Source organism: Hemiscyllium ocellatum, chromosome 32 (assembly GCF_020745735.1).
Source record: "Hemiscyllium ocellatum isolate sHemOce1 chromosome 32, sHemOce1.pat.X.cur, whole genome shotgun sequence".
Taxonomy (NCBI): Eukaryota; Metazoa; Chordata; class Chondrichthyes; order Orectolobiformes; family Hemiscylliidae; genus Hemiscyllium; species Hemiscyllium ocellatum.
Window position 1 is genome coordinate 8,649,886 of NC_083432.1, and position 25,259 is coordinate 8,675,144.

The 25,259-nt window shown below is 42.6% G+C and overlaps 1 protein-coding gene across 2 annotated transcripts in view; it reads left to right on the plus strand.

The window, feature by feature from the left end:
- cdc27 (cell division cycle 27) overlaps positions 1 to 24,857 on the plus strand; it is a 159,082-nt gene extending 134,225 nt beyond the window's left edge. Inside the window, exons 15-19 of one of the 2 annotated variants that reach the window (XM_060848636.1) lie at positions 5,768 to 5,885; positions 14,140 to 14,268; positions 14,365 to 14,439; positions 20,034 to 20,214; positions 23,785 to 24,857. In XM_060848636.1, the coding sequence (XP_060704619.1) occupies positions 5,768 to 5,885; positions 14,140 to 14,268; positions 14,365 to 14,439; positions 20,034 to 20,214; positions 23,785 to 23,876 (595 nt within the window). In that variant the 3' untranslated portion in view covers positions 23,877 to 24,857. The remainder of the gene's footprint in view (positions 1 to 5,767; positions 5,886 to 14,139; positions 14,269 to 14,364; positions 14,440 to 20,033; positions 20,215 to 23,784) is intronic. The other variant, XM_060848637.1, reaches the window with a different exon arrangement.
- The last annotated feature ends 402 nt before the right edge of the window (positions 24,858 to 25,259 follow it).

A 25,259-nucleotide genomic window follows, 5' to 3' on the forward strand; every position in this document is an offset into this window, starting at 1 on the left:
TTTAACGTTGTCCACCTCAGTCCACCACCGACACCTCCACAACATGTCTTACATTAAATACATCAAATTCAGTCAATGATCAGGGACAGGAGGATGTGACGACAGGTGAGGTAGGGAGAAGGAACCAGAAGTTGGGCTGAAGCAGCCTCAACTCTTGGGCTTATCTCATCGGTTTGAGAGAGTTGCTCCCTATGGATGAGAGCGTGCGCTGTTGGGAAAATTGACGAATTGACCATAATGTAGCCATGTAGGGAGCCATTCAAGAGGAGGGAGAAAAGAGTAATGTTATGGTAAGCTAAGATACTTGTACATTCAGCGCAGTCGACACTGTTCTCTGTGGCGAAAGTGAGGACTGCAGATACTGGAGATTAGAGTCAAGATTAGTATGGTGCTGGAACAGCACAGCAGGTCAGGGAGCATCCAAGGAGCAGGATAATTGACATTTCGGGCAGGAGCCCTTCATTAGGAATGAGGCTGGAAGACTTGGGGGTGTCGAGATAAATGGGAGGGGGTGGTGCTGGGGACAAGGTAGTTGAGTGCAATAGATGGATGGAGGAAGAGGTAAAGGTGATAAGGTGGCGAAGAGGGTGGAGCGGATCGGTGGAAAGGAAGATCGACAGGTGGAGTAGGTGATGGGGATGATGCTGAACTGGAAGTTTGGAACTGGGGTACGGTGGGGGGGGGGGTGGAAGTGAGGAAACTGGTGAAGTCCATATTGATTCCCTGGGGTTTAAGGATTCCAGCATCACTCTAATCTTGGCTGTTCTCTGTGGCCAACTGAGAGTATCAAAGGCTGTGTTGCCTGCCTGGTGCCCAGGTTCAGGGTATCCCACCTTGGCTACAAAGGTGTCTGTATGGATTACCTCTGGATACTCCAGTTTTCTTCTGCAGTGCAGGTTAGATGGATTGCCCTGGGGAAATGCAGAGCTGCAGGGGTAGGGTAGTGGGGTGGACCAGGATGGGATGCTTTTTTTTTTTGGAGGGTCTGTGTGGACTTGATGGGCTGAATAGCTTGCTTTCACACTGTCTGGATTCTAAACGTCTGTTGGAGTAGGAGGAGAAAGATCCAGTTGTAATAGTCCAAGGAGGTATCAACGATATAGGTTAAAAAAGGGAAGAATTTCTGCTGAGGGAATATGAGTGGTTCAAGGCTAAATTAAAAAGCAGAACCAAAAAGTTGTTAATCTCTGGATTACTGCCTAAGCCACAAGCTCATTGGCACAGAGTCAACATCATTAAAGAAGTAAACACATGGCTTAAAGATTAGTGTCAGAGAAGATGGTTTGAATTTGTAGGACATTGACATCAGTACTGCAGAAGGAGGAGCTGTTCCAATGGGATGGGCTCCTGAATTATGCTGGGAACAAGCATCCTGATAAATTGCACAACTCTGGCTATAGATTGGACTTTAAACTGAATAGTGGGGATGTTGGGTTCAATTGCATGGAAAAAGTGAAAGGGAGTGGTCTTAATAGAGGCTAAAATTTTTCAGAACTAGTAATAGAACATAATAGAAAGGATCAGGAATCTAACTTCAGGCATATGCGATGAGGAGACAACCATGGGTGGGTTGCAGTCAACACAGGACTGAGGGTGTTGCACTTTAACTGGAGCAGCACGGTGGTTCAGTGCTTAGCACTGCTGTCTCACAATGCCAGGGACTTTGAGTGATTGTTTGTTTGTGTGAAGCTTGCATATTCTCCCCGTCTCTGTGTGGGTTTCCTCCAGGTTTTTCTAGTGTCCTCCCACAATCCAAAGATGTGCAGGTTAGAAGAATTGGCAATGCTAACATTCCCCATAGTGTTCAGGGATGTGTAGGTTAGGTGCATTAGTTAGGAGTAAATGTAGAGTAATAGGGGAATGGGTCTGGGTGGATTACCCTTCAGAGGGTTAATGTGGACCTGTTGGGCTGAATGGCTGTTTCCACAGTGCTGGGATTCTATGAAATGCAATCTGTATACAAAACAAGATAAATGAGAAAGTAGCACAGATTGAAATTGGTGGGTGCAATGTTATTAGCATGGTGGCTGCAAGGCAAAACATCCAAGGATACATGTCCCCTCGAAAGGACTGGCACATGGGCAGAAGAGGCAGGATTTCCTTGTTTATAAGAAATGACAGCAAGAAGTGGTAAAGAATGGAATCTGCGTTGGTAGAGTTGAGGAAACACCAAAGGAGAAAACTATGATGGGACTTATGCACAGGCCTCCAGGCAATAGTCGGATGTAAGGAAGAAAGTAAATCACCTTCTGGGGAGGAAAACCTGAGAGTCAACCCAGAATGCATTCAATTGGTTTCACCATCAAGAGCAAATTTGTCAGCTGACTCGGAATTCCCTGTTGGTAACAATGATTGCCTCATGATTGTGTGTCTACAACTTGCCAAGAACCAGCTGGCAATGGTCATATGCCCCAAGCCTTAATGCCATAGATTAGTCCAAAGAAGGCTTCTACTCCACCCTGGACACGATATCAAAATCCCTAAGGAAGATAAAATTTTCTTCCTTGGAAACTTCAACACAAGGTTGGAAATGGTGCCCAACTCTAAAAAGGAGCCAGCACAAAAGAAGTAGTTGAGAATTGCATCTCCAATGGGATTCTCTTCACTAAATGTACAAAACACTAGCTGGTCGTCATCAATTCACTGTTCTGCCAAAAAGACAAGTTCAAGACATTGGCGGCATTTGATTCAGAGACTGAAGGGACATCCTCATTACCAAAGTGATGACCAGAGCAGATGACTGACAGAACACTGCTTCATCTGTTCCCCAAAGTCCATCAAATATCACCAGAAACAGTTGAAGGTGAAGAAACCGTTTGAAATAAAGTTCAATGGTGAGCAGCTTCCAGGGCCAAGCAGACTAATGAACTTCCACCAATGTCCTTAACAAAATCTCTGAAGAGTTCACGTTAATGGAGTGGGGAAAATCTAGAAAGTGCAGAGGACAGTCAGTTTCCTCACAGAATGAAAAGATATCAGCTACAAGTAAGTATTTAAGACTGGTTTGACAAGAATGACAACATCTGCCAAGACCTCAACGACAAAGAGGAAAGCTCTGTGGGTAGCAAAAACGAGATTACCAGCAAGGCAAAGCAGAGAGCAAAGGTGCAGTTACAAATAAGGACTTGGGAAATCAGGAACCAGTGGTGGATTAAGGAGTTACTATTACTTAAAGCACTATGTGCAGGTGGTCTTCAGTGCCCTCAAGGCAATATACAGATCCAACACCCTCACTGGTGCAGAGTAGGGATGGAACACATTGTGACAGTTAAAGAAGACAATGAAATCTGATGGAGAGAATGCTTCCAAGGACTTCTAAACTGCGATGCAGTTGTAGATGAGGATGTGTTTGAGGAAACACCCAACTCACCAACCAAGACCTTGGAAATTTTGCTTTAATATTCAATCCAACAAATATGATTTGCAACAATCCACATCACTTCCACACAAGTGTGACATTACATAGCAGCACAGTTCAAAAATATGCTTTTTAAAATTCATTCAGAATACATAGAGAGAACTGCCTGACAACAGCCTTTGGTTTCAAATGTCATGGAATGATCATCAGCAGGGCACACTCCTGGGCACACCATAAGTCTTGATGGTGAACTTTTCTAGAATTCTTCAACTGACCAATCAAATCCCATCTCACTGTTGGCCCACTTTTGGGAAAACGTCATCTGAGCTATTCACATAGCTTTCCATTCTTTAGACCTTTTTTAATCCAGCTCTCTGATCTATGCACAAGCCAGAAATCTGATGGCTTCCTGAGCTATTTGCTTCTCTTTACAAGAATTGTGCTGCTATTCATCCCTGTCTCTCTGTAATGTCTCTTTGCACTAACTGCCTTTATCCACCAGCTCTTTTGCTTGTAGGTTTCCTTCGTATCTGCTAATGTTGTTTGTTAACTTTCTTCTTGTTAACGCAGCTTTCAGGTCTGACATTGCCAGACCCCATGGATCTTAGGAAAAGTGCAGTTCATCCCTTCACAACTGATGGAATGTCTTCTAGGTCCTTTTGAATCATTCTTAAAAACAACCACAGATTCCACAGACTTATTTTCAAGAACTTGTAGATTTTATTATTCTGCTGCTTCCAAGTGTACAGTTGTCATATTTGCAAAGATCTTTCAGAAATTGTAGTAGCTCAAGATTGGAATGTATCGTACTAACTCTGCTTAGAGTGTGCCTTATCATGAAATATGGTATTTATTACATAAATTTGAAGTGTCTGGGAATCAGAATTTCTTACACACACTGTAACATTCTTCTGAGCCAGAGTTTGGCACCTTTCCTCCACTTGCCCTATCTCTGCCTTTAGTTCTTTGTTGTATTATTTTGCAGTTCACTTGCTGTAATATTTATCAAGTGTTGTACCAGCTATTGCACAGAGTATGTTCACACAGCTTCAGCAATGAAGGTGTCTTCCTATTAAAATTTATTCAGGTAGACTTGAGGAAAAAAAGAATGGGAGATTTGTTGTTGAAGAACTGTAGAATAAGTAGAAACAGCTTTTCCAGGTGTTGAAAGGAGTGAAATACAAACCTATCGATACAAGAAGCATTTTAAGAGAAAATTCTTCAAAAAGTTGAGGCTGCAGAGTTCACTTTCGTGGTTTGTGCTTTCGGAAAATCTGACATCTCCATATAATTGAGCAAGTGAATGATAGGAATAGTGATGTGAGCACTGCTATATGCTCACGTTTAGGATACACACAAATAGACTTGATTGTGTTGCATCTAGTTTGTGCTTACTGTCCTAACTTCTGTACTCTACTGTTTGTATTATTTGTTTGACTCCAGTGCCCAGACCTGTCTTGTTCTCCCTGCTAACCTCATTCCATCTGTTAACCTCCTGTACAAACATCAAAAGTTTGACCTTTCCTCTTTCTCCCTGAAGCATCAGATTTTCATTTTTTCCAATCCCTAATTTTGAAGCCTGCCTCCTTAAATTTTCCAGAAACTATGGACCAATAGTTCAAGTTCAGCACTGCCTAGTCAATGGCAGTTAGGGATAGGCAAAAAGTTTGTCTAGCCAGTGATATCCAAAATGAATTTAAACATCCAGCTTTTATCATCAAGCGATGGTAAGTTGCTGAGTTAGACCTTTACTTTAACTTGTGTTCCCAAGCTGCCAGTCAAGGAACTGTTTAAATGCAACTCGTGAGGAAGAGGCTGACTTTTCTTCTGTACCTATCCGTGGCTCGTGCGGCACAATGTTCTCTTTGTTACGTATGAGAAGCTTGACTGCTTGATTAGAATCCTGGAAAGTTGATTGGCTGGTTGCAACTGTGGGGGCAGCGTGAGGTTAATGACTGCAACATAGGTCTTTCCTTTTATGTTTTTTGTATTGAGTTTCTTGTGACTGTGCAGCTTCTTTGTTGAATTAATTATGGGGGATCCATGTTAGTATACATGCAGCTCACCAGGTAAGTCTCTCTTTTTGTTTCCAGCCTTATTGTTTTAGTCTTCAGATGTTGGAGGTAGGCAAGATGTACTGAATAAAGTTGAATGATTTCATCCCTTCCAGTCTCGGAACGCTCATTTTCTCCTTTTTTTGTTTTGCCAATTGCCATATCACATCAAGTAAAAATTTCGTGCATGACAAAGGTTGGTGCAGCAAGATTTTGTGTGCTTCGCACATTTCCGCCATCTGAAAAAACAAATATTTTTTAAGAGGAACTTTTTATGTTGAGATGAGTAACTAACTTGCAAATTACTGAGCAAGTTTGTGATCTAGATTGAGGCCTATGTAATCTCTCTCTGCAGGTATGGTCTGGGAATGATCTACTATAAGCAAGAAAAGTTCAACCTGGCAGAAATTCATTTCCGAAAGGCTCTTAACATCAATCCCCAAAGTTCTGTATTGCTGTGTCACATTGGTGTGGTAAGTAAACAAGAAAATGAAGCCCAAAGCAGTCACTTGGTAGTGCCGATCTTGAATATTACTTGAAGAAAAAAGATGAGTTGGCAAGGCATTTTCTGTTGCACTCATCTAGACAAATGCAAGAATGTCAATTTCGTACTTCAAGCTATCCTGCAGGACAACAGCTGTACTCATCAGATTTGCTGTGAATAGCTCAATCTTGCAAGTCTGACTAAGACATTCACTTTCAGAGCTGAAAGGTGCCTGGACAACTTAGTTAACTTGAACAATCAATATCTTTTTTAAAATTTTGATTAAGAACATAAGCAAGTCCTTCCTTCTGTTTCTGTGCATTCACAGACCTGGATTTTCATTGATAGGATGCTACTGCTCAGTGTACAAAGGCATCCATGTATGTCTGTCTACCGCATTGTTGAGCAACAGTATATGAGTTTCAGTTCCAGTGCGATGCCAAGGGCATACACTGCATGTCCCAACAATTGTCACATCAAATCAAAGCTGTTCCTCCATCTGTCCATATAGGCAGAGTAGAGTGTGTTCGACCAGCTCGTGCTTTCAAAACTCTCACAAAGACATTTGCTGTTAAGTATGTACCTGCATTTGGGCAGTACATGCTAAACAATCCTGTGTGCGTTAATAACCAATTTAAGATCACTTGAGTTTGTAATGTGAGGTGGCACAGTAGTTAACACTGCTGTCTGTTAGTGCCAGGGACCCGGGTTCGATTCCAGCCTCTGATGACTGTCTGTCTGTGTGGAGTTTGCGCTTGTCTGCATGAGTTTCCTCCCACAGTCTAAAGATGTGCAGGTTAGGTGAATTGGCCATGCTAAATTGCCCATAGTGTTAGGCACATTAGTCAGAGGAAATGTAGAATAATAGGGTAGAGTAGGTCTGGGTGGGTTATTCTTCAGTGGGTCAATGTGGGCTTGGTTGGACCAAAGGCCTGTTTCCACACTGAGGATTTTATGCTTCTATGACCTATTGATATTGCCATTCATTCATATGTAGGGGCTGTACTTTGCAAATAAAATAAATTTATTTCTCTGCCTCTTATAGATTACCCAGAAGCAATGTACCTGTAGTTCCCCGTTGCTTTCTGCCTAGCAACGGCATGTCCAATCAAAATCAACTTGGTGACCAATCAGGACTAGTTCATCCTGTAGTACACGTTGTTTTAAATTTAACATTCATATGTTTGCTGTGATGAACATCAGGCTAAAAAAGGCAAGGCCACAAAAAAATACACCTTTTGTGATCACTTTGTCGTGTAAAGTTATTGAATTCTATACTGAGTCCAGGTAGTTGTAAAGTGCTGTGACAAAAGATGAGGTGCTGTTCTTCGAGTTTGCATTGCACTTCATTGGAGCACTAGAAGACCACAAACAAAATATTTGAATGGGAACCATTTGGAGAATAAACATTACACGTAACAGGATGCTCAATGTCCTGTCTGGGAATTGAATGGAGGTGTTTCTTATTGATGTATCCTATCTTGAAAGAAGTACAAGTAAATGCTGTTCACTTTGAAAGACTTTGGGACAATGAAAAGAAATAAAGTGAAATGATTGGCATTTGCACTGAATGATGCTGTTAGGAAGGGGCGAGTGACTAGGGAGTGGACCAGGATATCATAGATGGAATAGTCACTTTAGAATGCTCAAAGGGGAGTGTATCCCTAATTGCCAATGAGAAAGTGGTGGTGAACTGTCATCTTGAATTTCTTCTGGTCATAAGGTGAGTGCTCCCCAAACATTTTTGCCATTGTGACCCCAATTCAACATTTGAAAATTGTTGTGACCTCTTTGTGAGAACAGAGGGGAAGGGAATATCTGAGACTGGGAGCACAGCTGTTATAAGTCAGGATGCTTCCAGAACTTGCAGATTGGCAGTGTTTCCATTCTTCTGCCTTCGTAGATGCTGTCACTTGAGGTATGCTGCAGTGAATCTTGTGTTTCTAATTAATTACAGAGAAGTGAAATTAGTTTATCCTAATTTATGTATTGTGTATAGTGGAGAGTCTGTTGGGAACGGTTGCAGCAAAACTCATGGTCCCTGACAGGTTCTTCGCACTATCTGTGTGGCGAGACCACTTTCTGGTCAACTACCTAGATGCTGATAGTGGAGGCATTTAGTGATCATAATGCTGTTTAACATTAAGGGGGCATAGATACAAAGAACAAAGAAAATTACAGCACAGGAGTAGACCCTTTCACCTGAGCTGAAAATGTGTTGCTGGAAAAGCGCAGCAGGTCAGGCAGCATCCGAGGAACAGGAAATTCGACATTTCAGGCATAAGCCCTTCATCAAGAATGAGGAAAGTGTGTCCAGCAGGATGGGATACGTTTAGCGTCAGAGGTCTGGATGGAGTAGAATTTGTACGAAGCATCCAGGAGAGTTTTCTAGAGCAGTATTTCAGTAGTCCGAGGAGGGACCTGGTACTGGGGAACGAGCCAAGACAGGTGGTCGAGGTTGCTGTGGGGGAAATCTTTGGGAACAGTGACCACAATTCTGTAAGTTTTATAATACTTGTAGATAAAGAAGAGTTGGCCTAAGGGAAGAGTGCTAAACTGGACAAGGCCAATCGTATCAAAATTAGGCAGGAGCTGGGAAATGTGATTTGGACACAGCTATTTGAAGGCAAGCCCACATTTGAGATGTGGGAGGCTTTCCAAGATAGGTTACCGGCAGTGCAGGAAAGGCATGTCCCGTTGAAGGCCAAGGATAGGAAGGGCAAGATTCGTGAACCGTGGATGACAGGAGAAATTGTACAACTAGCCAAGAGGAAAAGGAAAGCGTACATAAGGTCTAGGCAGATAAGAGCAGAACGGGCCCTGGAGGAATATCAGAAGAGTAGAATAAGCCTTAAAAAAGGAATCAAGCAGGCTAAAACGAGTCATGAAATAGCTTTAGCAAGCAGAATTAAGGAAAATCCCAAAGCATTTTATTCTTATATAAGAAGCAAGTGGGTAACTCAAAGGATTGGTCCATTAAAAGATAATTAAGGAAGGCTGTGTGCCAAACCTGAGAGAATGGATGAGATTCTGAATGATTACTTTGCATCAGTGTTCACTGAGGAGAGGAACATGATGAATCTTGAGATTAAAGATAGAAGTTTGATTAGTCTGGATCACGTTGGCAGAAGTAGGAAAGATGTGATGGGTATACTAGAGGTTATCCCAAATCCCCAGGACCGGATGGGGTCTATCCCAGGTTGCTAAGGGAGGCGAGAGAGGAAATAGCTGGGGCCATGACATATATCTTTGTGGCATCCTTAAATGCAGGTGAGGTGCCGGAGGGCTGGATATTTGCTCATATTGTCCCCCTGTACAAGAAGGGTAATAGGGATATTCTGGATAACTACCAACCAGTGAGCCTGATGTCAGTGATGGGGAACTTGCTGGTGGGGGTGCTGAGAGAGAAGCTCATTCCTTTCCTTTCCAAATGTAAATAGATCCTATCAGTGATGGGCAACATGGTTTTGTGCGAGGGAGATCGTGCCTTACAAACTTGATAGAGTTCTTCAAGGAAGTGACCAAGTTAGATGAAACAAGGGCTGTTGATGCCATATACATGGACTTTAGTAAGGCGTTTGATGAGGTTCCACATTGTAGACTAACGGAGAAAGTGAAGTCACATGGTGTGCAGAATGTTCTCGCTAAGTGGATAAAGAACTGGTTGAGCAACAGGAGACAGAAGTAGTAGTTGAAGGGAGTTTCTCGAAATGGAGAAAGTTGACTAGCGGTGTTCCACAGAGGTCAGTGTTGGGGCCACTGTTGTTTGTGATATACATAAATGATCTAGAAGAGGGCACTGTTGGTATGATCAGCAAGTTTGCAGATGACGTGAAGACTGGTGGAGTAGCAGAAAGCATAAGGGACTGTCAGAGAATGCAGGAGAGTATAGATAGACTGGAGAGTTGGGCGTAAAAGTGGCAGATGACTTTCAATCCACGAATGTGAGGTGATGCATTTAGGCAAGACTAATTCTAGAGTGAGTTATACAATGAATAGAAGAGCCTTGGGAAAAGTTGATGGACAGAGAGATCTGGGAGTGCAGGTCCATTTTACCCTGAAGGTTGCTGCACAGGTGGATAGAGTGGTCAAGAAGACATATGGTATGCTTGCCTTCATTGGACGGGGTATTGAGTATAAGAGCTGGCAAGTCGTGTCAAAATTACAAAACATTGGGTTCGGCTGCATTTAAAATACCATGTACAGTTCTGGTCGCCACATTACCAAAAGGATGTGGACGCTTTGGAGAGGGTGCAGAGAAGGTTTACGAGGATGTTGCCTGGTATGGAAGATCCTAGCCTGAAGGAGGTTGAGTAGGTTAGGTTTATTTTCACGAGAGAAAAGGAGATTGAGGGGGGACCTGATTGAGGTTTACAAAATCATGAAGTGTATAGACAGGGTGGATAGAGACGAGCTTTTTCCCAGGGTGAAGGATTCAATAACTTGCTTTCAAGGTGAGAGGTGGAAAGTTTAAGGGGGATACACGTGGCAAGTACTTCACACAGAGGGTGGTGGGCGTTTGGAACGCGTTGCCAGCAGAGGTGGTAGAGACAGGCACGGTAGATTCATTTAAGATGCGTCTAGACAGATACATGAGGAGGTGGGGAACAGAGGGATACAAATACTTAGGAATTGACTGACAGGTTTAGACAGTACATTTGGATTGGCTCACGCTTGGGGGGGCTGTAAATTTTCTTTGTTCTTCTTTGATCTATCTCCCTCTGCTCTCTGCCCATTCATGTACCTGTATAGATAGATCTGAAATGATGCTGTTGTGTCCACCTCTGCCAACTCAGCTGGCTATACATTCCAGGTACCCATCACCCTCTGCGTAAAGAACATTTCACGCATTTTTTCCTTTTAAACCTTTCCCCTCTCACTTTGTTGGACATGGTCATTTTCCAGCTTTTGTGTGGTACAGATGTTGTTTGTCAGCTAAAAGCTAACTGTAGTATTGCTTCAGTTTCTGAGAAGTTGTGAATGGAGTTGAAAATTATATAGCCATCAATGAACATTCTGATTTTGTAATGGTGGGCAAGTCGCTGAAGCTGCTGAGGATGGTTGGGATGAGGAAACTGCCCTGAGAAACTCTGCAGTAGTGTCCTGGACCTATGTTGACCAACCTGTAACATACATAACCATCCTTCTTTTTGTTTGTTATATCTCCAACCTGCTGTGACGCCCCTCTTGGATTCCTATTGATTTCTTTCTGTTGAGGGTGCTCACTTTCCTTTGCTGGAATGTATTATTGCACCCTCAAACACCACGTAAATTTTGTGAGCACCCCCGTTTTCCCCTGTTTATTTTTGTTTTTTTATTTTTATTTGGGTTTTGTCACACTGCCCTGGTAGGCAATGATTAAAGCCATCATTGGTGCTGAATATTTGATTTCCTGACAAGGGGTCTACACTTTTGCTATCCACAGTAATTCTTTCAGGTGCTCAGCACTGACTAAGCTGCTGTGTGATGTAATAATAGAACCTACCAGTGGAAGGTTTCCTTGCTTACATTTGATCGGATGCCATTAGATTTCATGGTTTTGAAATCAACATTAAGATCTCTGAGGGCAGTTCCATCCCAGTTGTATACTGCTGTGTCATGACCTCTGGTGGGTTTGTCTGGCTCACAAAAGTAGACGGTGTCAGGGAACAGTAATAGAGTCACGGATATTGGTTCTTTGAATGTGACGATATCAGGCTGATGCTTCACTAGTTTATGGGACAATTCGCCCAATTTTGGCACATGTCCAAAGATATTAGCAAGGAGAACTTTGCAGAATCAACATGACTCGTTGTTCCTTAGTCACTTCCAATGCCAAGCCTGGACATGGATAGTCCATTTGGTTTTGTTCTTCAGTTTTCTGTTGTAATTTCTAAGACTGGTATGCTTTACCATTCTAGAGAGAAGAGTCAAATACCTTTTTGGATCAGGACTGGTACAGGCCAGATCAACTTAGGACAGCAAATTTATTTCCCTCAGGGCCTATAGAGAACCAGATAGCCTTTCGGAAAAACTCTGCCATTTGTGTCATCGTTACTGACCTTCCCCGTCTTCCTTTGTTCTATCCCTCCCTCTCCTACTCCATCCCTGTCCACCATCACTACTGTGCTTCACAAGGCATATGGGGAAAAATAAGAGGGGAAACCCTGTGGGAAGCATGGTGGCACAGTGTCTCTCAGCACCGGGGACCCAGGTTTGATTCTAGCCTTGGGCAACTGTCTGTGTGGAGTTTGCACATTCTCCCCGTGTATGTGTGGGTTTCCTCCAGGTGCTCTGGTTTCTTCCCACAATCCAAAGATGTGCAGGTTAGGTGAATTGGCTTTGCTACATTGCCCATAGTGTTCAGGGATGTAAAGGTTGGGTGCATGAGTCAGGAGTAAATGTAGGGGAATGGGTCTGGGTGAGACACTCTTCAGAGGGTTGATATGGACTTGTTGGTCTGAAGGGCCTGTTCCCACACAGTAGGGAAACACGCTTCATCCTGGATTTGATTTTTGCTACTTTCATCGCCATAAAGACAGGTTGGGCCACCTCACTGTTGTGTTCTCCTACGAACGATAGTTGCAGCGAAACTGCTCCAGTGTCTACACCTCAACAATATAACAAAGTATGTTTTGGATTATATGATAACTCCTCCTAGGCCCATGTAGAATCACTAATTAATCTCCTTGTGGAGCTCATTGAATGACTTTTCCCTAAATAACTGGTCAATTTTCTTGAGCTCCAAATTTTACTTAGAGTATTGTAATCCCTGCTGGATAGGTGTGTTCACATGTGGTAAGGACAGTATTAGGACCTGCTTCGACACTGTTCATCAATGAAATTGCACAGTAATGTACATTGGTTAGGCTTGGCTGCTCAAGTGGTCACAGGAATTCTAGGTAACCTAAGCCTAGCTGGGAGCAAAGACACAAATATTATCTTGTTATGCATTTAATTATTTCTGCGTTTAATCTCTAATCCTAATGGTTTATTATGTGTTCTGGCAGTGTAAGGGCAAAAGGTTCTAATATAAAAACAAAGAAAACTAAAATGAAATTGAGGATGAACTTCTAAAATGGAAATTTCAGAGAATTGACCTTGTGTATAAAAATAATCTACCCAATTCTTTGTCTGCCTCTGAATCCTGAACTGAACATAGAACATAAAATATTACAGCACAGTACAGGCCCTTCGGCCATTGCTGTTGCCCTCAAACTGACCCATAGATTGCTGGTATTGATCAGTAAATTTTATGATGTAGCTGCATCTCATGGATGCCCAGTCGAGATTAAAGTTATTTAGTGTAATCAAGTTTGAAAACTTATTTACAATGCAAGTTCTGTGTCACTGTATCTTGTAAAGGAGGAACATGTGGTGCATCTCTCTCAAAACACCACAGCCAATGAATTAGGTTTCGGGAGCAATCTACATAAGCCAACATGTTAGTACGCACAGACAAACTGTTAATTGCCACCCAGTTGTTAAGAAGGCATATGGTATATTGGCTTTCATTAGCAAGGAGATTGAGTCACGAGGTTATGCTGCAGCTCTATAAAGTCCTGGTTAAACCACACTTGGAATATGGTGTTCAGTTCTAGTTGCTTCATTATAGAAAGGTTGTGGAAGCTTTCGAGAGGGTGCAGAGGAGATTTACCAGGATGCTGCCTGGACTGAAGGGCATGCCTTATGAAGCAAGGTTGAGGCTTTTCCCATTGGAGCAAAGAACGATGAGAGGTGACTTGATTGAGGTCTACAAGATGATGAGAGGCCTAGATAGAGCGGATAGCCAGAGACATTTTTTCCCTGGGCAGTAATGGCTATTACAAGGGGGGCAAAATTTTAAGGTGATTGGTGGAAGGTTTACGGGAGATGTCAGAGGTGGGTTCTTTACACTGAGTGTTCAGTGCATGGAATGCACTGCAAGCAATGGTAGTAGAGACAGATACATTAGCAGCATTAAAGCGACTCTTGGATAGGCACAGGCAAGATAGTATAATGAAAAGTATGAGCGTTAATCTGATCTTAAGGCCTGCACTGTAATGTCTATGAGGTGAAAATCAGTTTGGGTGTGATTGAAAGAAAAATGTTGACTAGGACATCTGAGATCTCCTCTTTAAAGCATTCTTGATTTTTTTTAACAGGAACTAAACTGCTGAACAGGCAGGTGGCTCCCTGTTTCTGTATGACTTCTTCTTTGTGTTGTCAAGGAAAGCTCTGTTACATTCTCAAGCTTCATTGCTTTTTTTTCTTGGTTTTTACAGGTCCAGCATGCACTAAAGAAGTCTGAATGTGCACTTGAAACACTAAATAAAGCCATTAGTATAGACCCAAAAAATCCTCTATGCAAATTCCACAGAGCCTCCATTTTGTTTGCAAATGAAAAATACAAAGTAAGTTTGCTGTGTTGATTTTTGTACAAGGCACTCTGCATTGTTTTTAGTTGTCTTGATTTCAGCTTATCATGATGTCTCTCTTTTTTTCATCAGGCAGCTTTACAGGAGCTTGAGGAACTGAAACAAATAGTCCCCAAAGAGTCACTTGTTTACTTTCTAATAGGAAAGGTAAGATTTGACACTTGACCTGCAAATTATTAGGAGCCACATGCACATACTTTCTCCTCCCCTCTTCTCTGCTGCCCTTCAATATTGTCTGAAACATAAGGCTAGACTTTTCCCAGCAGCTACAATCTCACCCAGATTGCCACTTACTGTGCCGCTTCTTTGAGTTCCACAACTTCTAAAGAAAATTCTTACTCTGGGCTTCTCAAAATGCTTTCATTCGGATAGGTCTCTTGTACTGCGGACGAAGTCTGGCCATGTATGTATGTATTTTTGGTTTGGTGGAGGGGAATGTGGGGGTGTCAGAGTTTAATAGTTCCTCAGACTATTTAATTCACACACTTGATGTGATACCTGCTGTTGTTGGGACAACCTACAAATCATCGATCTGTCACCAACCAACTCAGGAAATTTTTAAAGGTGTCATTATCACCCATTTGATCGGAACTGGTGAGTGTGAAAAAAATGTTAGAAAACTGTAGAAATCTAATCAGTTTTATTTTTATTTCCTGTGAATTAAGATCAAGACATTTAGTTGATAATTTCATGTATCCTGTACAGCTGACATCTTAAAGATATGAATTCTTAGGCATGTTAAAGAACGTTTCCTCTTGTATGTTAGGTATAATTTCCAATCTGTCCTCTGTGGCATGTTTGGGCATTTGTGAGACACGTCCTACTGGTGGCATTTTCAATGCAGGCAGAAGCTGGTGCATTAATTCTCACTGCACAAAGTTGGAAAATCCTAGAATGGCACAACCCAGAATAGGAAGCCATTTCGATCTATCCAGGCTGCATCAGCTCTTTGTAAGAGCAATCCAGTTTGTTGCATTCCCTGTCCTTCTATGTACATCTGCGCATTTTTCTTTGAACATTCATCTAGTTTCTTTTGATTTTGTTGTTTCTCCTTCCATCATTCCTGTGGGCAGGATGTTCCAAGTCACTCACTGCATTTTTAAAAAAATAGGCCTTTCTTACATTCCCTCTGCACATCTTGCCCAAAATCTTGAATCTGTGTTTCTCATCCTTGTACCACCAACTAACGGGAAGCTCTCCACTGGCCTACCTTTATCAGAGTTGGTCATGCTCTTGTACAACTCCCATAACCTTGTAAATTAAGAACCCACTCCTAGAAGTTGACTTGTAAATCTCTGCACCCTCTCAAGGCTTCCATATTCAACCAACATGTGACTAGAATTGGATGTAAAACTGAGGTTGGAGCCTAATCAGAGTATTTTAAAGATTCAGCATGATTTCTCTGCTTTTGTACTTGATGTCTCGGGTTATGTGCTTAGCAAAGGGGGTGGCATGGTGGCTCGGTGGTTAACATAGAACATAGAAAAATACAGCACAGGACAGGCCCTTCAGCCCTCGATGTTGCGCCGATCCAAGCCCACCTAACCTACACTAGCCCACTATTCTCCATATGCCTATCCAATGCCCGTTTAAATGCCCATAAAGAGGGAGAGTCCACCACTGCTACTGGCAGGGCATTCCATGAACTCACGACTCGCTGAGTAAAGAATCTACCCTAACATCTGTCCTATACCTACCACCCCTTAATTTAAAGCTATGCCCTCTTGCAATAGTTGACTCCATACGTGGAAAATGGGTTGACCATGAGAACTAATCTAAACCCCTAATCATCATGTACACCTCTATCAAGTCACCCCTAAATCTTCTTTTCTCCAGTGAAAACAACCCCAAGTGCTTCAGCCTTTCCTCATACGATCTTCCTACCATACCAGGCAACATCCTGGTAAACCTCCTCTGCACCCATTCCAGTGCCTCCACATCCTTCCTATAGTATGGCGACCAAAACTGCACACAGTACTCCAGATGCGGCCGCACCAGAGTCTTATACAACTGCAACATGACCTCAGGACTCTGGAAATCAATTCCTCTACCAATAAAAACAGGTACGCCATTTGCTGCCTTCACAGCACTATTTACCTGGGTGGCAACTTTCAGAGATCTGTATACATGGACGCCAAGATCCCTCTGCTCATCCACACTACCAAGTATCCGACCATTAGCCCAGTACCCCATCTTCTTGTTACTTTTACCAAAGTGAATCACTTCACACTTACCAACATTGAACTCCATTTGCCACCTTTCTGCCCAGCTCTGCAGCTTATCTATATCCCGCTGTAACCTGCCACATCCTTCCTCACTGTCAACAATTCCACCGACTTTTGTATCATCCGCAAACTTGCTCACCCTACCTTCTAGCCCCTCCTCCAGGTCATTTATAAAAATGACAAACAACTATGGTCCCAAAACGGATCCTTGCAGAATACCGCTAGTAACTGCACTCCAAGATGAACCTTTACCATCAACTACTACCCTCTGTCTTCTTCCAGCCAGCCAATTCCTAATCCAAACCTCCAACTCACCCTCCATGCCATACCTCTGTATTTTTTTGCAGTAGCCTACCATGGGGAACCTTATCAAATGCCTTACTAAAATCCATATACACCACATCTACCACTTTACCCTCGTCCACCTCCTTAGTCACCTTCTCAAAGAATTCAATAAGGTTTGTGAGGCACGACCTGCCCTTCACAAAACCATGCTGACTATCCTCGATCACATTATTCCTATCCAGATATTCATAAATCCTATCCCTTACAATTCTCTCTAAGACTTTGCCCACAACAGGAGTGAGACTCACCGGCCTATAGTTACTAGGGTTTTCCCTACTTCGCTTCTTGAACAAGGGAACCACATTTGCTATCCTCCAGTCTTCTGGCACTATTCTTGTAGGGAACGAAGACATAAAAATCAAGGCCAATGGTTCTGCAATTTCCTCCCTTGCTTCCCAGAGAATCCTAGGATAAATGCCATCAGGCCCAGGGGACTTATCTACATTCACCCTTTCCAGAATTTCCAACACCTCTTCCCTACATACCTCAAAGCCATCCATTCTAATTAATTGTGACTCAATATTCACATCGGCAACAATGTCCTGTTCCTGAGTGAATACTGACGAAAAGTATTCATTCAGTGTCTCCCCAATCTCTTCAGCCTCCACACGCAACTTCCCACTACTATCCTTGACTGGACCTATTCCTACCCTAGTCATTCTTTTATTCCTGACATACCTATGGAAAACCTTTTGGGTTTTCCCTCATCCTACCAACCAAGGATTTTTCATGTGCCCTCCTTGCTGCTCTTAGCTCTCTCTTTAGATCCTTCCTGGCTACTTTATAACTCTCAATCGCCCCAATTGAACCTTCATGCCTCATAGGCCGCCCTCTTCCCTTTAACAAGGGATTCCAATTCCTTATTAAACCATGGCTCCCTCACACGACCCTTTCCTCCCTGCCTGACAGGTACATACTTATTTATCAAGGACTCTCAATAGTTGCTCCTTGAACAAGCTCCACATATTGATTGCGCCACTCCCTTTGAAGCCTACTTTTCCAAGCCACGCATCCTAAGTCATGCCTCACCGCATCATAATTTCCCTGCTCCCAGCTATAACTCTTGCCCTGCAGTGCACACTTATCCCTCTCCATCATGAGTAAAAGTCACTGAATTGTGGTCACTGTCCCCAAAGTGCTCACCTACCTTCAATTCTAACACTTGGCCTGGTTCGTTACCCAGAACCAAATCCAGTATGTCCTCACCTCTTGTTGGCCTGTCTACATATTATGTCAGGAAACCCTCCTGCACACATTGGACAAACACCAACCCATCTAACGTACTCGAGCTATAGCTTTCCCAGTCAATATCTGGAAAGTTGAAGTCCCCCATAACAACCACCCTATTACTTTCACTCTTCTCCTGAATCATCCTCGCAATCCTTTCTTCTATGTCTCTAGGACTATTAGGAGGCCTGTAGAAAACTCCTGACAGGGTGACCTCACCTTTCCTATTTCTAACCTCAGCCTAAACTATCTCAGATGGCGAGTCTTCATCCATCGTCCTTTCCACCGCTGTAATACTATCCTTGACAAGCAATGCCACACCTCCCCCTCTTTTAGCCCCACCTCTGACCCTACTAAAACATTTAAACCCTGGAACCAGCAACAGCCAATCCTGTCCCTGTTCTACCCATGTCTCTGTAATAGCCACAACATCGAACTCCCAGGTACCAACCCACGCTGCAAGTTCACCTACCTTATTTCATATACTTCTCGCATTGAAGTATACACACTTCAAGCCACTTTCCTGTTTACAGGCACCCTCCTTCGAGATTGATGCCATGTTCCTAACCTCCCTACACTCCAGGTCCTGCACCCTAAAGCTACAGTCTAGGTTCCCATGCCCCTGCAGAGTTAGCTTAAACCCCTCCAAAGAGCACTAACAAACCTCCCTCCCCCCAAGGATACTGGTGACCCTCAGGTACAGGTGTAGACCATCCTGTTTATAGAGGTCCCACCTTCCCCAGAAAGAACCCCAGTTACCGGAATCCCTCCCTCCTGCAACATTCCTGTAGCCACGCATTTAACTGCTCTCTCTCCCAATTCCTCGACACTCTATCCCGTGGCAAGGGTAACAAACCTGAGACAGCAACTCTGTTTGTTCTAACTCTGAGCTTCCAACCTAGCTCCCTGAAAGCCTGCCTAACATCCTCATCCCTGTTCCTACCTATGTCGTTGGTGCCAATGACTTCGGGCTGCTCCCCCTCTCCCTTAAGGACCCGGAAAACACCCTTGCACCTGGGAGGCAACATACCAAACGTGAGTGTCTCTCGCCCCCACAAAACCGCCTATCTGTGCCCTGAACTATGGAGTCCCCAAGAACTATTGCTCTGCTCTTCTCCACCCTTCCCTTCTGAGCAACGGGGACAGGCTCTGTGCCAGAGGCCTGAACCCCGTTGCTTACCCCTGGTAAGTCATTCCCACCCCCCCCTCACCCCCACAAGTATCCAAAACGGTATACTTGTTCTTGAGGGGAACGGCTCTCCTGCACGCCTTTATAGGAAAAAACCTACCCAGGTAAACTTGCGCTACACCAGCTTGCGGGTCCGTCCACGTTTTTTTTTTAAGGAAAACACTTTCAAATTTAAACCGTTAAACATATGTCACCGAGCCTTCAAGCAGCCACTGCCAAACAGCCCTTACCTGCTCCGCTGAGAGAGTGAGCAGCCAGGGACACTGGTTCAATTCCTGCCTCGGGCAACTATTTGTGTGGGTTTCCACCAGGTGCTCCGGTTTCCTCCCACAGTCCAAAGATGTGCAGGTCAGGTGAATTGGCCATGCTAAATTGCCCATAGTGTTAGGTGCATTAGTCAGGGGTGAATGTAGGGGAATGGGTCTGGGTGGGTTGCTCTTTGGAGGGTCAGTGTGGACTTGTTGGGCCGAAGGGAATCTAACTCCAAGTACTTTCTCAATATGACCGGTTTGTGTCAAACCATCCCTCTGGTTCCTCGTTCCTGTGCATTCTTTTGAGCTGTGCCATTCAACCTTTATTCGTCTCTTCTGCCAAAGTGTATCATCTCATACTCTCTGTTTTTAACCTGGCTGTCTATATGCATAAATCATTGATGGTTGACAGGTGGCTCATAATGTGTGCACCATCCTAGACTTCTGGGTTCAGAAATTATCTCGTATCACCGTTTTCCAACATATAGACTTTATTGCTCTTAGGTCTACAAGAAGTTAGGGCAGACGCACCTGGCTTTGATGAACTTCTCCTGGGCCATGGACCTTGACCCAAAGGGAGCCAACAACCAGATCAAAGAGGCTATTGACAAGCGCTATTTACCAGATGATGAAGAGCCTGTGACAAATGATGGGCAGCTTAGTGAGGGGTACCAATATGATACAGGTTGGTATTAGTGCATTCTCCCAATTTAATGAGAGTGCCTTTTTTGTATGGCTAACATAAAGTAGGCTTGGTAAGTTTGGAGTACTTGATCTCATTCTGATCATTTTGAAGCTGAAGTACAGGAACACCTGTTATGTTCCTTACCATCCCAGATTTAATTTTAAATTATCCATTGCCCTGAGCATATAGTTAGCTGATTATTTATCTTTTCAGTTTATAAAAGTACATTATCTTAAATGTGTATGACAAATTCTCATTCTGCCTATATATGTCTGAAATTTTCTTAAGCTAGAGAATTATGGAGACTAATTTATCTCTTCTGGCATCAACAATCAAGCTTCACTCAATGTCACTGAAAGCCCCAACAAGCTGCCCTTGTGTTTTTTAAACCAGAATGTGCCATTACTTAGCCAACATAAGTGGAATATATTCATAGTTAGAGTCAGAGTTGCACAGCATGGAAATACAGCCTTCAGTCCAATTCGTCCATGCCAACCAGATATCCTAAATTAATATAGTTCCATTTGCCTGCAGTTAGTCCATATCCCTCTAAATCCTTCCTATTTTATGTACTTATCCAGATGCCTTTTACATTTTGTAATTATACCAGCCTCTCTCTCATCCTTTGGCAGCTCACTCCATTCACACACCACCCTTTGCGTGAAAAAGTTTTGCCCCTTAGGTCCCTTTTATGTCTTTCCCCTTTCACGTTAGATCTATGCCCTCTAGTTTTGAACGCCTACTGCCCTGGAGAAAAGACCTTGGCTATTCAGTCTGCCTATGCTCCTCATGATTTGATAAACCTCTCTGAAGTCACTCCTCAGCCTCTGACGCTCCAGGTAAAACAGCCCCAGCCTATTCAACCTCTCCCTACAGCTCAAACCTTCCAACCCTCGGAACATCCTTGTAAATCTTTTCTACCCTTTCAAGTTTCACAACATCTTTTCTATTGTGGGGCGACTAGAATTGCAGACAGTATTCCAAATGTGGCCTAACCAATATCCTGTAAAGTCACAACATGTCCTCCCAAAATCTCTACTCAATTCACTGACCAGTAAAGGCAAGCATACCAAATACCATCTTCACTAGCTTATCTACTTGCAATCTCACATTCAAGGAACTGTGAACCTGCACTCTAAGGTCTCTTTGTTCAGCAACACTCCCCAGGACCTTGCCATTAAGTGAATAAGCCCTGTCCTGATTTGCCTTTCCAAAATGCAGCACCTCACATTTATCTAAATTAAACTCCATCTGGCACTCCTCAGCCAAATGGCCCATCTGGTCAAGATACTGTTGTACTCTGAGGTAACCTCCTTCGCTGTCCGCTACACCACCAATTTTGGTGTCATCGGCAAACTTACTAACTGCTATCTCCAATGTTCACATTCAAATCACTTATATATATGACAAAAACAGTGGACCTAGCACTGATCCTTGTGGCGCACTAGCCTCCAGTCTGAAAAACAACCTTCTGTCACCACCCTCTGTCTACTCATAGTACAACTTTACAACAGGGTTGCTTCATTGCTACATCAGTTTGCTGGAATGAAGCATGTCCCACCCCTGTGTTCAGTCTGATACATGGACAAATCGTAGTATCTTATCAGACCAAGGTTTATTGTCTAAATCAAATTTATTTAGCATTATTGTTAATTTCCCAATTATAATTATTGTTGATTGAATAAAGAAGATGCTTTATTCTGAGTATCCTTTGTATGCCTTTCCTAAACTACTACCATCAAACTTAACTTGTCCCAACCCTTTGGTTAAAAATTTACTGTCAATTAACTCTGCTCATTTAGTATAATCTTAGAATTGCAAATCTTTAGGCAGAATTGTCAGTCAAAATGAATACCAAGAAGCATTGGATTTGCCCTACCTGTTGACTGAACATGTAGCAGAGCCCCACAATGTCTGTGCCAGATGTCTTCACTGTTGAAGACCTTATAATGGTGGCACAAAAAGGAGGGATGCTCTATGCCATCTCTGATTGTGGATGTTTATCTGTGATGTGACATATATATCAGAAAGTATAAAGATACAGGTGTCAGACTCCAATTAATTAAATATATCTGAAAATATGTTGCTGGTTAAAGCACAGCACGTTAGGCAGCATCCAAGGAACAGGAAATTCGACGTTTCGGGCCAGAGCCCTTCATCAGGCTCTGGCCCGAAACGTCGAATTTCCTGTTCCTTGGATGTTGCCTAACCTGCTGTGCTTTAACCAGCAACACATTTCAGCTCTGGTCTCCAGCATCTGCAGACCTCACTTTTTACTTAATTAAATATATCTACTTGTTTCAACAGGAGCTGTCACTGACACGTTGCTGGATAAATATTTTCCTCATTTAATTCCTATCCTGTTGACCATCTGGGTTCCTACTGCAGTCAAATCCCCTCAAACTGTACAGAGATCTACCTTATTCTATGATGGGAATAGTAGCTATTCTATAAATGGTTAAGACCGTAGAAAGTCGAAAGAAACAGAGATAGTTGTTGGGATAGTTACCAAATGAGGATTCAATACAGAAATGCTTGTAGCACATGCAAGTTAAGCAGAAACATTCAAGTTTAAAATGATATTTTTGTGTACACTGAGGGTGCGATGGAGGTTGGGAGGAAATTTGTGTTGAATATGGGTCAAATGGTCTGATTCTGTGTCGTACGGTTGATGCAGCAACTGTTACTAAGATGTGGCTATAAGCTGGGAGCTAAATAATCACGGCTGTGCGATCCTTAGATATATCAGAAAATTTGGGGAAGAAATGAGTAGCTATATTGATGAAGGCTGCAATTAACAACAGAAAGGAAGGCTTTCAGGTGATTACTGTTATCCTCAGGGTTGGACCATTCAGAAGGGAACTCAGGAGTTGGAACTGACTTTTAAAAGGTAATTAGGCAAGTACATGAGGTGAAAGAATTCGCAGGATTGAGTGGAAAATTTGGTTTTGGGTAAAATGGGGTGAGTTAAATTGCTGTTATAAAGATTTGGCGATCTAAACGACTACTTTCATTGTTGTAAAAAAGCTTTATTCTGGGAAATACATTTTTAGTACAAAGTTGTGGAAATCTGGAACTCCTTCTCCAAAAACATTGCAACTAACTCTGCATTCAGTGATACACAGATATTGGGACTGGTTAATAGATTATCCTTAATGAAAAGCATATGGTCTTCTGCCACAGTGGAGTCCCTACATATGGGAGGTCCATGCTTATGTCCCTCCTGTCTTGGAGGAGTATCATGACATGTTTGAACAGTTGATTAAACGAACTATCAAGGGGCACACTCCAAAGGTAGGCAAACCAGGTTGAGAAACAAAACAACCATGGCTTGATTGAATGGACAATCGTGAGGGACTAGTAGTGACTGGTCTTCACAGTGTATATGTAGCTATATTACACAAACCACCAATGAAACTTTGAATCACCTGGTTCCTTTCATGGTTTTAATAGTGCCTCCACAATTCTTGGTTGTGACATTTCTAGAATTGGAGACAAAGCACTTACCAGCAGCTGAATTACTGCCTCAGATTAATGTAATTAGACACTAACTCTGCTTTGTTGTCACAGCTGGAACCGATGAATCCCAGGAAAGCAGCATGACCGATGCTGATGATACCCAGCTTCACGCAGCAGAGAGCGATGAGAGCTTCAACTTGTAAAAGCCATACCAGCCAAAATATGGTTTCGGAGCAAGAGCTGCTACTACCTGGCCTTTCCCTCTTTCCCTCACATTGGGCCTGTATTTCTGCTTTGAGCATTGTCTGTTTGGTGCAGTTTGCCAACGTTAAAAACGTAGGCTGGAGAGACCCATCACTTGGTTACAACAAAGCCTGTCAGCATCACTTTTTAATTTCCGGCCTCAGCAATATACATGTTAAACAGGGGGCTTTGTTTTTAAATGTAAGTGTTATTACTGATCTGAAAGTGAACTTGCGCAATTCCCTCTCCTTCTGCTACTTCTGCTCATGCAAGACCTGACATCACTGTCACCAAGTTCATAATTGTGCTGCTGTTTTTAACTCCCTTTCATCCTAAAAGGAATTCCCTTTAAAATCCTTGATTGGGGAGGGGGGGTGCCTGGATGGGAGTTCCAAGTCCAGTGGCAGGTATTACCTCAATGATCAGCTTGTATAAATTGCAAGCTGTTGAGTTAACAGCTATTTTCAAGCAGCACGTGGGTTATAGTGGCTGTTGTGTTGCTTTGGCAACTTAGTAGCTGTGAATGGAGGCATTTTTGCATCTCTTCCAGTCCTTTGTCTTTACTTCACCATTGAGCGCAAAGCAGCCTCTTTGGAAAGTACACATGCTGGTTACTTACATTGATGGCATTCTTTTAAGGTCGCACTGATATCAAGAGCCTGCTGTCAATGTGGAATCAGCAGAAGTGTTGACGAATGGAAAATGCAATGTGTATCTGTGCGTGTGGGTATGTATGCGCGTGGATGTGTGAAATGTAGTCTATTTTTTTAATTTCATTTTCATTTAAAACTGTAACTTGGTGTCTTAAGTGGATTTTTTCTGTTGCTTATCCTTTTTAATTTCAGATATTTGTACAGTCTTAGAAAAAGTCTTTTTGTTAATATATTTGCAACTCAGTTTAATGATGTGAAAAAAATCAAAAATAAAATACTTTGAAAACTTTTTGGTTGCAAATATCAATCATGACACTCCTTGGAATAATCACTGCTATCATACTGATGAACTGTTGTGAATAGAATGTAAATATCACATTCTTAAGTCCTGTGCATGTGTGAAAGTTAAATTAAATGCAGTTGAAGATTTATTACAGATTCCCTGTTACATTTACTTTTGGTAAAATGCTGAGATTACAAAAGATATCACAATGTACAGTATAAATCAGGTAAATTCAATTCTCCAGATGTCTTCATTTATCTTCAAATCATGTTTACTGTCATGTTGCTTTCAAGCTTGGCTAAAATGTAATTACAACAGCAACTCTCAACCTTCACTGGTAGAATTTGAATTCCATTACTAAATATGGAGTTTAAAAAATCGCACCTAGTTTGCTAGTCGCCTTCGAG